Source organism: Dasypus novemcinctus, chromosome 12 (genome assembly GCF_030445035.2).
Source record: "Dasypus novemcinctus isolate mDasNov1 chromosome 12, mDasNov1.1.hap2, whole genome shotgun sequence".
In the NCBI taxonomy this organism is placed as follows: Eukaryota; Metazoa; Chordata; class Mammalia; order Cingulata; family Dasypodidae; genus Dasypus; species Dasypus novemcinctus.
The window spans coordinates 16,139,562-16,153,246 of record NC_080684.1 but is presented as its reverse complement, the minus strand read 5'-3'; the positions used below and the strand labels follow the sequence as shown (position 1 = coordinate 16,153,246).

The following is a 13,685-nucleotide window of genomic DNA, read 5'->3' as shown; positions in this document are numbered from 1 at the left end:
TCGCACTGGGTGGCTCTCTACGGGGCACACTTCTTGGGCGTGGGGCTCCCCTACGCGGGGTTCACCCCTGCGTGGCAGGGCACTCCTTGCGCGCATCAGCACTGCACATGGGCCAGCTCATCACACGGGTCAAGGAGACCCAGGGTTTGAACCTTGGACCTCCCATGTGGTAGACGGATACCCTAACCACTGGGCCAAGTCCGCTTCCCTACGAATTTCTTTTGCATTGCCTTTAAATTAGAATTATAATCATTTTGCCATTCATTGAAACATTGAGAAAAAGGTGACAATGATTGGGAAAAATCTGCTTTTAAATATTGCCATTTCTTATTACACATGAAATCTATTGGTAAATATCAACTTAATTATAATTGTGAAATGTATTATCTTGTATAATTTTGTATTTTGTCTTAGGTCCAATAATGACTGAATGTTTGAGGAATTTGATGATGTAGTCTAAATTGTTTGTAAACAACCCCTAGGCCAGTGCTTGGCCCCTGTACGAATTCAGTAAATATATATTGAATAAATAAATGAACAGCTACCTTTAGTGGGCTCTACTTATTTTAATTGGAATAAGATGTTCATTAAATTTGTTACCTATTTTCTTGCTTTTTACTTTAATAGGTAGACTTCGAATTAGAGTAGAAAATGTTATTTCAATTATCAATTTGAAATGTGGCAGGAAATCTGAGTCATATAGTATTTTAAAGACAGGTATGCATACCTCTTGTGTTACTTGCTTTATTTTAGTTGACTTATGTCTTCCAGGCTTTAGCATCCAAAGAAAATGCGTACCTAAAGGAAGCTGACACAATGATTAAGTCAACTGAAGGAGAGAAAAAACAAATTGAAGAACAACAGTATAAGCAGCAAGCCATTTCAGAGAAAGATCTGGTAATCCAAATTCTAATATAATGTATATATTTTGTTGAGTGTTTACTTTTCATTTCTGTGTATCTGTTACATTTCTGCCATCTCTGTAATTATGTTAAAATTCTTCTTGAGTTTCCAGATATGTAGTAACTGGAAATTAAATACACTAAAAACTCTAAAGCCTACTCATTCAAAATTTGAGTATTAAATGACTTAATATGTAAATTTTAAAAACAATTATAGAAACATATTTGTTTAGGGAACAAAGTGTTTTTGAGTGTTTTAACATGTTTACATATAGCCTATTATAAATTTGACATAGAGATTCCTCTATAAATCCTGAGTTGAGGAGATTCAGTTTAAGATACTTTTTGCCTTTCATGGACTCACGGAGATTCTTAATAAAGATTTATGGGATGATTATTGAGTGTAGCATATCTGACTTGATTATAAATGAGCCATGTTACAATGAAATCTAGTATATACATTCCAATACAGTTTAATTTAGCCTGTGTATAGACACATTAATATTACCAGAGTGGGTTGTGCAATTCTTGTACTGTTTTTTCACAAAAATTATTTGATTTATGAAATTTTTTGTACAGTTTCTAAATTAACTAAAAACAGTATAATATATATAGGCCTGTGTGTATTAAAGTGAGTTTTAAAATTTAAGCTTTTTATAATGTCCAATTGGTAAAACAGTGGTTGATGCTGCAAAGTAATATTGTGTATTGAGTAATACCATTAAGAAAAACAGTTAAACAGATTCTAAAATGGGTCTCATGGACTAGATTTTTAGCAATTAAAATATACTTTTATTATTGATATAGTATTTGAGTATACTTGTAATGTTTCTTAAAATTAGAATTTAGTAAATTTTTTCATATTTTTTTATTCTTCCATACTCTCTCAAAAACGATAGGGAAATGGATTTTTCAAAGAGGGGAAATATGAAAGAGCAATTGAATGCTATACTCGAGGTATAGCAGCAGATGGCGCTTATGCCCTTCTTCCAGCGAATAGAGCAATGGCCTATCTGAAGATTGAGAAGTAAGCATTGGGTATATTTTAATGCTTTTCAGGATGAAGTGTAATTTATCATTAATTGGCACATTACCTAAATGATAAATTAAAATTTCATATTTTTGTTCTTGATCATTAAGTTAAGGTTAAATAAGATTGTGTGTGTTTGTGTGTTCATGTAGCATAGTACCAGGCTCATAGTACATATTCAGTAAATGTTAGCTCTTGTTAATAATATTTTCCCATTTTTCATAGTCTAACATCATACAACTTAACACTTCTTTAATTGCCTTTTGTGTGTTTTAATCTGGATCAGTGATTTAAAAATTATTTTTAACCTCAAAAAAGTCTTTGGGCAAAGTCTTATCTGAAAGTGTTTTTTATATATATATACACACATATATACACAGATATACATGTTTACACACATACACACACAAGCACATACACATGTTCATATATAAAAATACATATAATATATAAAACAAAAATAGAAAATACATAAAACAAAAGGGAATTGCTGTCATTGAAACTGCTGATTGATTAAATATACAACTAAAACTTGGTTGTGTAGTATTAACTAGCTGTTTCTGGATGAACTCAGGGGCTCTGAGTTACACAATCAGTAAGATAATGTCTAAGGGTAGAAACTGTAGCTTATTTGTCTCTTGTTAATAATACCTTCCATGGTATTATTAAAAAATAAAACTTGCTGATTGATAGGGGCTCTTAACTCTTTTTGGTGTCATTGACCCCTTTTCCCTGTGAATGTCAAAATGATGTTTTGTAAAATAGTGAAAGTACTATTTTATGAATAGTAATGTTTTGTGAACAGTGAACCTCAAAATAATGTTTTGTGAAATAGTGAAGCCTGTGTCATCTTAAAATAATGGTTTTAAATGCATTATTATACTATCTAGGATTATAAAGGAAAACAAAATATGTTGAAATGTAGTTAGGAAAATATTAACATTTAAAAAATAGTGTAATTTTTTATTAACTGCAAAACAAAAAAATACACTTAAAATACAGGCAAGTTGAAGCTAAAAATTTTTTAAAGACATGTTAATGTGAAGGCTTGAAAAAGTACATTATTAGACTGTGGGGTTATCTTTGACACATCTCCTTTCCCAGTATTGATCAAAAACAAATGTGGATAGGGAATATGTGAAAGCAACATAGGTGACTAGGTTGCCAGTGTAATAACATGTGACTTCACTCTTTGATGTCTGAATGAGTAGTAGGGACAGTTTTCCAATAGTTGGCCACTATGTCATAGGGAGCATCTGTTTATAGGGATAGGGTGAATTACTATTGTAATTCCAAAACAGTATGAGCATAAACAGTATTTTGTGGTATCAGCAATAATTGTAATGCCATATGAAAATATCTGATTTTTATCGATGACACAGTCATCAGTACTGCTTTTACTACTGTGTTTGTTACATACATTTATAATTGAAAGAAAAGTTAAATTTCATTTACAGGTTAGTAAAAATAAGGATGTAATTATTTTCCTATTGAGTTTTAAGATACCCTGAGGAATTCTAGGGTAAAGACCCGCTGTTATGGAAGTAAATTTTGGTTGTATATTTAACCACATTTAAGCTAATAGATAAAACTAGAGATATGTTATTTTGTTGAAAAGTCAGAGAAAAGATCATTGCATCTCTTGCTAGCATATGAAAATCTTGAGTTAGGTTTTACTTGTTCAAGGGTTGTTCACTGATTTAAAATTGTTAAGACCTGGATTTTTAGGTGTGACTAATGCCAAGAATAGTACTTTCTAATAAGTAAGAGACTACATCTACGTTTATGAGAGCTCTAATTTATTGAATTAGTTTCATTGCTTTAGTTGATAATTAAGTTTGTAGGGTATATTATAGCAAGTTAGCAGAGTATATTTTAAATTGAAAGAAATACATGACTCTTATTTTTATCTTTTTAGTGTGTCTTTTAGATTGACCCTTAAGAAATTTCTCTGCTACATGGAGAGGGTTGTCATATATTACAGACTATATGAGAAATATAAAAAGGAGCAACTTTTTAAACTTGACTAAGGTCTGTTTAGCTAACCAGCCTGTAGCTTGAGTTCTTACAAAATGTATGTCACGTTAGGGTTAAAGAGACTGAATGGTGATGAGAAAGGTGAGAGCCAGCAGGGGTAGCAGTAAGAGGTAAGAAAAAAACTTTACCTACTTAGGCCAAGCAAGGTATTTAGAATACATAGTTTCTAGAAATGATAGTCTGGGAAGGGTAGTTGGCATCAAGGAGATCAGCAAAATATGCTTCAGTTACTGTGATAGAATGTCTGTGAGCTGGCAAACTGTGGAAATGTAGGTTGATAGATGGCTTCAGAAGGTCTGGACAGGTAGTATGATACCAGAAATTGGGCTGCAAGTTTAGGGGCAGGACGCTAGTTCTTGAAGAGAATTAGAATTAGTCAAAAACAAATCTGGGGAAGCGGACTTGGTCCAGCAGATAGGGCGTCTGTCTATCACATGGGAGGTCTGCAGTTCAAACCCCGGGCCTCCTTGACCCGTGTGGAGCTGGCCCATGTGCAGTGCTGATGCGTGCAAGGAGTGCCGTGCCACACAGGGGTGTCCCCCGCGTAGGGGAGCTCCACACGCAAGGAGTGTGCCCCATAAGGAGAGCCACCCAGCGCGAAAGAAAGTGCAGCCTGCCCAGGAATGGCGCCGCCCACATGGAGAGCTGACACAACAAGATGACGCAGCAAAAAGAAACAGATTCATGTGCCACTGACAACAACAGAAGCGGACAAAGAAGACGCAACAAATAGACACAGAGAACAGACAGCTGGGGTGGGGGGGGGGAAGGGGAGAGAAATAAAGAAATAAATAAATCTTTAAAAAACAAACAAAAAACAAATCTGGGTCTCATTCTTGGAGTAAAGCTTGGATTTAGGGATAGGATAACAAGGAAAGGATCACTATGATTAGATAATAGGTCTGGGAATCAGCATTGAGGGTTGGTCACAAGAATAACATAGGATCTTAGTTGCTAGAACTGGAACCAGAGTGAGACTTGAGTTAGGAGAGGATTTACTTAATCCTGAATAGGGGTGGGATTGATAGTAGTGCTGGAGTAGAACTAGGGCAAGTGGGCCTAATGAAAAATAAGGAGAAAAGATTCAGGAGCCAAGGAGCCAGGTAGGGATTATGCTGTTTTCTGCACTAACCCTCTTTATTATTTCTTTTTTCTTTTTCTTTTTCTCTTTATTATTTCTATTGTTGATTTGTTTTATTTCCATCACCTAAAAGATGTTTGTAGATAGGATTTTTCTAAATCCAGTTTACACTTGACATGCTTAGGGACATTTATGATTTTAAAGAATTCTGGTGGAGTCCACTATCAAAGAATAATTATCTTTAATCTATTTGGAACGTTCAGTGTTTTAGTATAATTATTGGATTTTCTTCAAATGTACTTTTGAATATACAAATAAAATGTCTTCCTAACCATTTAACTTCTAAATTCTCTTTCATTTAGCATGTTTGGAAGTTTTCTGATTTATTCAGCAAATATTTATTAGATCTAAAATGTGTCCAGTGTTCTAGTAGTCAATGTGGCAGGTATTAAATGTAAAAACATTAAGTATGCAGTTGTTGTTTCTAAGAAACTTGAAGTTTGGAGAAACAAGAAAGGAGACCCGTAATTATTAAACACGCTGTGATAATGCTGTGAGTGACATATGCTATGGAAGTACAAGGTGGGAAGGACACTGATGCAGACTGAGTCCAGGTTGGGAAATTCATAGGTGTCTTGAAGCAGTTCATACCAAACTGAGATCTGAAGGAGGTATCAGTTAATGAGACTAGAAAACTGGCTGAGCATTCCAGGTGAGGTTCAAAAACCTGGGCGTGAGAAAGTTCATGGAGCCTCCAGGAAAGTACATTTGGTTCATGTTATAGCCATTATGCAAGGGTCAGTGTGGCAGAGATGAGCTGCAGTTAGGCAAGACCCTGACTTTGTGTTTTACGAAGTATGCAAGTATTTTCAGTGAAGGAATGATATAATCAGCCAAGTAGAAAATATATTGGTAGGGGCATGTATGTGCACACACAGATGGGCACACACATACAGATTTCTTCTTTCTCCTTTGCTGAAAAAGTAATTAAAGAAATCAGAGATATTTAAGTTCTTTAGAAATTTTTATTTTCTTTATTTGAGGTCTTGTTTTGTGGTTAGAATGTAACCATAGAGTTTGTTTTATTATAAAATCTTTATTATGAAAACTTTTAAAACTTCCATAAAAGTACAATAAGGGAAGTGGACGTGGCTCAACTGATAGAGTGTCCGCCTACCACATGGGAGGTCCCAGGGTTCAAACCCAGGGCCTTCTGGCCCATGTAGTGAGCTTGCCCATGCACAGTGCTGATGCGTGCAAGGAGTTCTGTGCCACGCAGGGGTGCCCCTGCATGGGGGAGCCCCATTCGCAAGGAGTGCACCCCGCATTCAACTGCCTTGTGCGAAAAAAGTGCAGCCTGCCCAGGAGCGGCACCACACACATGGAGAGCTGGCGCAGCAAGATGGTGCAACAAAAAGAGACACATTCCCTGTGCTGCCGAGAATTCAAGCGGACACAGAAGAATAAACAGCGAATGGACACAGAGAGAAGACAATGGAGGCAGGGGAAGGGGAGAGAAATAAATAATAAAATAAATCTTAAAAATAAAATGCAATAAACCACATGTACCCATTATCTAGTTTTTAACAAGGCTGATGTTTTTTTGGTCATATTTGTTTCCGCTTTTTTTCCTTTATGAGTTACTTTAAAGCAAATCACAGACATCATAACAGAAAAGAATATTTTTATGCATAATCACAATACCATTTTTATTCCTAATAAGTTAGCATTTACTCATTAGTGTCATGTTAGTATATTGAGGGGTCCCAAGTTTTTTGTTTTTTAGCATTTCTTAGATTTTTCTAATAATAGAGCAGTGCCAGATCAGTCTGAATTTATTGCAGTTCTAACAACTAAGATCCTGTGTTATTCTTGTGACCAAACCTCAATGCTGATTCCCAACCTATTATCTAATCATACTGATCCTTTCCTTCTTATCCTATCCCTAAATCCAAGCTCATTGTAGACTGCCTGGTTAGAATTTATGAAAACTGCCAGATGTTATGTTCATAATGTGATATGTTATCACATACATAGTGAGTTCACCTAAATTTTGTGGTATTTGGTTTCCTTAGGTGATATATACTCTGGGCAAGTGTTAATGAAGTTTTATTAGAAAATTAATGTCAGTTTAATTGTTAATGTAGCATCTCTGCAATTCAATGGAGGGGAGCTAGTTTGCTAGCAGTATTGTTTTATCATCATTAATTCCTTCTTCCAGTAAACTCCTTCCAGAGTTTCCCTCAGTCTGGTACCTTCTCCTTCTTTACCAGATGATTCCAAGGTTTTGGTGAGAATGAAAAAATAAAAAGTATATGGGAGTTAGTAATTGACATTATATGCATGCTTTTGAAATTAGAAATTGAGTTTATATGAAGTTTTTCTATAAGCTGCATTTTTCTATTTGGTAATGACATGTTAATAGATATGAAGAAGCTGAAAAAGACTGCACACAAGCTATTTTATTAGATGGATCATATTCTAAAGCTTTTGCCAGAAGAGGAACTGCAAGAACATTTTTAGGAAAGCTAAATGAAGCCAAACAAGGTAAGACTATTTTTATAACAAGTGGCACTCATCCTAATGAGACTCCCAAGTTATAGAAGCAGAAATTTCCATAGCTCATGGTTCAAAGATAAGAACTTTACATTTTCTTCCTACAGTTCAGATCTTGAGTAGATTTGCACATTTGAAGGAAGGCAGCCTCCCTTGTGGACCTGATTACCCTTTACTTTAATAGCTAATTGCCAATCAGAATTAATGAAAAATTTAAGTTATAGGTAAGAAGGGGAAAAAAAGCAAGTCAGAAAAAGACAAGAGAAGGAGGGAATTACATTTAGGAGATAGAGGATAAAGTAAGATCTGTAGTGACACCCCTTTTCATTCTTGAATACTGTTTATTTGGTTGTTCTCTTAATTTCCTGTGATCTGTCTTTCAGCCTGTCTTTGAAACTACATAGTAAAAATACTAAAGTGAGGAGAAAGGGATTGGTTATTAGAATATAGAAATAACTCAGGACTCTGGACTGTAAAATAAGAAAACCAAGAATGGAGAGGCCAGTATTATTTTTAGTACTCATTAAATCTGTATTTCTCATTGGACCATTCATAGGAAAATCTGGCTGTTTGACAAATAATGCTTTACCAATATCTTTTAGAATGGGATGTTTAGATTATTGGATTTTCTACCTAATGCACTTAGCACAACCTCAGACACAATGTAATAGCAGGAGATTGATGACAGAAGACATATTAAAAATTGCTATTTTTTTATATTGTGATTTGCTTTTGTGTTTTGAGAACTGGGATATTGGTGTTAGTGAGGAACCTGATCCCTTTAGCTACCATTTAAGGTCATTAAGGCTGTTTTTCTAAGGTCATATCTTATAAGAAATTATTGCCAGATATTAGTATTTCTGTCTCTCCAGAAATTGGCTAGTAATGTACAAAGAGATAGTTTGATCTCTTAGGTCCAGAGGATATGTTCTATAGGGAAAATTCTATTCCTGAAACCTGTTGGTTATTGTCTTCTGAGTTACTTCTCTCTCATTTTAGTCACCTCTAGCTTTTTTTTGGTGTTTAGACCGTTTATATTAATGTAATTATTGATATAGTGGGTTTTTGTTTTTTTTTAAAGATTTTTATTTATTTCCCCTTCTTCCCCCCTCCCCCAGTTGTCTGTTCTCTGTGTCCATTTGCTGCATGTTCTTCTTCGTCCGCTTGTTGTTGTCAGTGGCACGGGAATCTGTGTTTCTCTTTGTTGCGTCATCTTGCGTCAGCTCTCCGTGTGTGCGGCACCATTCCTGGGCAGGCTGCACTTTCTTTCGTGCTGGGTGGCTCTCCTTACAGGGCGCACTCCTTGCGCGTGGAGTTCCCCTGTGCAGCGGACACCCCTGCGTGGCAGGGCACTCCTTGTGCACATCAGCACTGCGCATGGGCCAGCTCCTCACATGGGTCAGGAGGCCCGGGATTTGAACCGTGGACCTCCCATGTGGTAGATGTATACTGTATCCTTTGAGCCAAATCTGCTTCCCTATTTTCAAAACTACTGGAGTAGGTCCAGAATAACCTTTTCTCTAGGGCTAGTTTAGGCCTTCTACTAAAGCTTGAGCCTTCTTTTGTCCTGCTGAGTGCCCTGTATTTAGCAGTGTCTCTCTACTCTGGCTGATGGAAAGTCAAACCATTTCCTGGATCTGTGTGAACTCTGGGAATTGTACACTTACAGCTACTCAGTACTTTTTCTGTACCTGGACTTGTGGCGTCTCATTCTATACATGTATAGTTTAGAATTCAGCCAGACTTAGGGGAGCCCTAAGCACATTTCTTGTGTTATTTCCCTGTGTAGCTCTCTGTTTTTCCACTACTCTGTTCTACAAATTTCCACCACCTTAGTTTTCCTCTCCCCATTCAGTCTCTGAATTCTCAGCTCTGCAAGACTACTGAGTTCTGTTTGGGTGTTCCCCATCCCCATTCTAAAGACCAGACTGTGCTTCCAGGCTCAAAGTCACAATGATCCTAGGGCTCACCTCATTTGTTTTCCTTCTCTCAGGGATTGCATCATTGAGCATCCTGTGATCTAGTGTCTGTACTTTCTCTTATCCATTGTCTAGTTATTTACATTCCAACGACAAGTAGCAATTATGCCATGATGAGAATTAAGATACTAATTTTGGATGTGTTTGAAGTCTTTGAGAAACAAGTATAAATGAGAGGGAGGTTTTTTTTATTTGAGACTGAAACTCAGAGGAGTGGTCTGTTTAAGTGAGATGAATTTTGGAATCATGTATTTAAAGCCATGGGACCAGATGAGATCATCTAGGGTTTAGATTGAAAAAAAGTTGTGATCCAAGACTGAATAAACAATTAAGCATTCCCAACATTTAGAGATTGGTTAGGAGAAGAGGAGGTAGATATGGCAAATATATAGGGTCCTAGCAGCTGGGAGAAGAAAGTTTAAAGAAGAAGGGAATGGTCAGCTATGAAGATACCACTAAGAAGTGTCATGTCAGATGAGCACAGTAAAGGTTTTGTTTCATTTGGCAACATGGAGATTTTGGATAACCTTGACAAGTCATTTTAGTGGAATGGTGGAGTCAGAGGCCAGATTTGAATGGGTTAAAGTGAATGAAAAAAAAAGTAAATGGATTGTGAAGAAATGGAGGGAAGAAGTTTTTGAAATAGGTCAAGGGATGGTTTATTTTTAAGATGGGAGTTGTGAATGAGTTGTGTATGCTGATGGGCATGCTTCACTAAAGAGGGAGAGACTAATAGTCTCTTTCTTGTAATTATCTCCAAATAAACAAAGTATGCTTTTATGACCACTACATAAGATAACCTGCTCCTTGCCTTTGGCCCTATGTGTGAGTTTATACTGATGGTCATTCTCAATAATGTATACTTAGAACTATAGCTGCTAATAACTAACCACAGATCTTCATTCTAGTAATAGGCCATCAGTGAGAGCATGTTTATATTGTATAAGAAATCCTATAATTTAAGGGATCTCTGATACCTTTTTAAACAAAATGATCAGAGAGTATGAGGAGCTATAGTATATGTGACATATATGATGATTTCAAGTAGTGTGGTCAAGATAAGCCCTGGGTAAAATTATAAAGTAGATGGCATTCTTAATCTTTCTTATCAATGTTCCTTCCTTTCCTTTTGAGCCTCTCCCAGATGCCTGTTCATTTCTAGGATTCTATTCATGTTGTAACATTACTTTCAGTGTATTAGTTAATCCCAGCTGCATAGCATATGAAAATAAATTAAGATGTTAGTTGAGGGAAGTGGATTTGGCTCAATGGATAGAGCATCTGCCTACCACATGGGAGGTTCAAGGTTTAAACCCAGGGCCTCCTGACCTGTGTGGTGAAGCTGGCCCATGTGCAGTGCTGATGTGCGCAAGGAGTGCCGTGCCATACACGGGTGTCCCCCGCGTAGGGGAGCTCCACATGCAAGGAGTGTGCCCCGTAAGGAGAGCTGCCCCATATGGAAAAAGTGCAGCCTGCCCAGGAGTGGGGCCATGCACACAGAGAGCTGACGCAGCAAGATGACACAACAAAAAGAGACACAGATTCCTGGTACTGCTGACAAGAAAACAAGAGGACAGAGAAGAACACACAGCAAATGGACACAGAGAGCAGACAACTGGTTGGGAGGGTGGGAGGAGGGAAGGGGAGAGGAAAAAAAAAATTAGTTGAACTTGCTTGAAATATAAAACCTTGATAAAAAGCATTTGCCTTTTAGAAATAGGAATTTCAAGATAAAGGAATGAAGCTATAATGGTAAAGATTTCCCTTTGTGACTGTAGCTAGGTTGATGGTGGGGAGTGTCTCAAACAAACTACTTGTATCAATTAAGATGTGTATATAGTTGTGATCCAAAAGAGAGATCTGAACAATAATGGCTTAGACACCCAAAGTTTATTCTCTGTTGTAAAAAAAGTTGAAAAGTAGGCATTCTTAAAATCATATGTCAGCTCCATGAAGTCATCATAGATCCTGGGTCCTTCTTTCTTTCTCCTCCAACATCTCCAGTGGGAGGTTTCCATTCTCAGTTGTCTAATACGTCATTTGACGCTCCATCCGTCCTTTCACATTCCAGGTAGGATAAAGCTCCTGGAGTCTCTCTCGTTGTGGAGATGTCAACTAAAAATTTGTCACTCCTTGGAACGCAATCTTTTTTTTTTTCTGGTTCCTTCTAAGATTTTCTTATTGTCTTTAATTTTCTTCAGTTTTTTTTTTTTTTCCCTTAGCATGTGTCTAGGTTTGAATTTTTAAATTTATATTTATTGGGATTAATGGGCTTCTTAAATTAATGTTTTTCAGTAGTTGTTGAAACTTCTCAGCCATTTTCTTCGCAGATTTGCTTCTGGTCCTTTCTCTTCTCCTCTTGGGACATGCGTTGTACACTAGATCACTTCATTGTATCCTCTGTGTTTAATTTTTCTTCTGTATTTTCTACCATTTGCTTTCTGATGTTGTATTTTAGATAATTTCTTCTGACCTGTGTTTCAGTTTACTAGTTCTTTTTTTCAACTTTGTCTAATCAGCTGTAAAACTTGGATGGACCCTTCCTTCATTATAACAGTATTTATTGAATGCCTACTTAGTATTAGGTTCTGTGTTTTGTACTGGTTCTACAGTAATGAACAAAACATAAGTGGTTCCCACCCTTGTATAGCTTTCAGTCCAGTGTAGAAAACAGACAAAAACCTATTTTTTGTATATTCTTTTACTTTATATATTTTTCATATTTTTTTCTTATATATGTATATGTTTCCAACTTAATAATTTCAGTGAGTGCTGGAGGGGAAAAAATGAAAAAAATGGATTGGTGTTGGGAGAGAATATTTTACTTTAGATTGAGTGATGAAGGCATCTCTGAAGAGATGATATTTAATATTTAATCATTCTCAAGGTTAAGAAAGATCTGAAGTAAAAAGAGCTTAGCATGGATAAGAGCTAAAAAAGCCACTGTGGTGGGGTCATAATGAGTGAGGCAGAGAATGTAAGAGATGAAGATGAAGAGGTGGGCAGGGCCAGACCATGTGACCCTTATTGGTTATGTATGTTAGTCAAAGCAGTCACTTCTGATTACAACTGATAGAAACACACTCAGGGCAGATTAAAGAAAGGGATATTTATTAATTCACTTAACCAAATTTGAATAGCTAAGACTAGAGCTGTCCTTAAGATAGCCTGGATCCCAGAACTCACTTAGGGTCAGACTTCTCTCTCTTTCATCTTCACTTCTGTTAGTTTGTTGGTGTTATTCTCTTAGTCACCTCCATGGAGGGGGATGGGTGTTGTCCCTGGGGTCTTTGGCTTGTAGTCTTAAGGCTTGGTGATCCAAGGGAGAAGAGAGAGCTTCTTTCCTTTCCCACTTTTCCTTGTATAAAATCTTAGGGAAGGTCTCTGGTTAGCTTGGCTTGAGAATATCATCTTCCCTTTTCTGAGCCAAGGCATCTGTGGCCAGAGAATGGAAAACTCTTGATTGGTCTGGCTTAAATCACATGTCCTCCCTTGTGGATGGAATAGTGGGGTACTGTGATTGGTAGAACCATGTGAATTTGGAGGTAGGGCAGTTTCCTGTAGGAATTGGAGGTTCTGTTCATAAAATCAATAGGTGTTCGCACTGATTTAAGGAGTTTGGATTTTATTTTAAGGAAATTTCTTTCATTCTTTCTTTTTAACCTAGGAGTGTATCACTACTTGATTTACCTTTTTCAGAGATCATCTTGGCTGCAGTGTTAAGAATAATTTCGGAGGGGTTAGGTGTAGAGAGTGATGGGGATAGGGAACTGTTAAAATGTGATTGCAGAAATCAGATGAAAGGTAATGTGGTTTGAACCAGAGTGATTCTGATAAAGATGGAGAGAAGTGGGTGAATTAAAGATAATAGAGATACAGCAATTGTGTCTGGAGTTGGCTTGTACCAACTTGGGGAAGCCAATTATGCACATCTCTTCCCAACTCTGCATTCAGTGACACATTAATAGCTTAAGCTCAGCCATTATGCTATTTTACACTATGGAAATCAGCAAACACTACACACTGGGACTTTTTTCCCCAGAGAGCTGGTATAATATTTCCTCAGAGAGCTGGTAAATAAAACATCATCACACTACTGG

General features: G+C 36.8%; 1 protein-coding gene across 4 annotated transcripts in view; it reads left to right on the top strand.

The window, feature by feature from the left end:
- The window catches only part of RPAP3 (RNA polymerase II associated protein 3), a 79,936-nt gene that overhangs the window by 43,215 nt on the left and 23,036 nt on the right, over window positions 1-13,685 (top strand). For all 4 annotated transcript variants that reach the window (XM_004470418.4, XM_004470416.4, XM_058307877.2 and 1 more), the window contains exons 8-10: window positions 772-897; window positions 1,802-1,929; window positions 7,476-7,597. In XM_004470418.4, coding sequence (XP_004470475.2) covers window positions 772-897; window positions 1,802-1,929; window positions 7,476-7,597 — 376 coding nt within the window. The remainder of the gene's footprint in view (window positions 1-771; window positions 898-1,801; window positions 1,930-7,475; window positions 7,598-13,685) is intronic.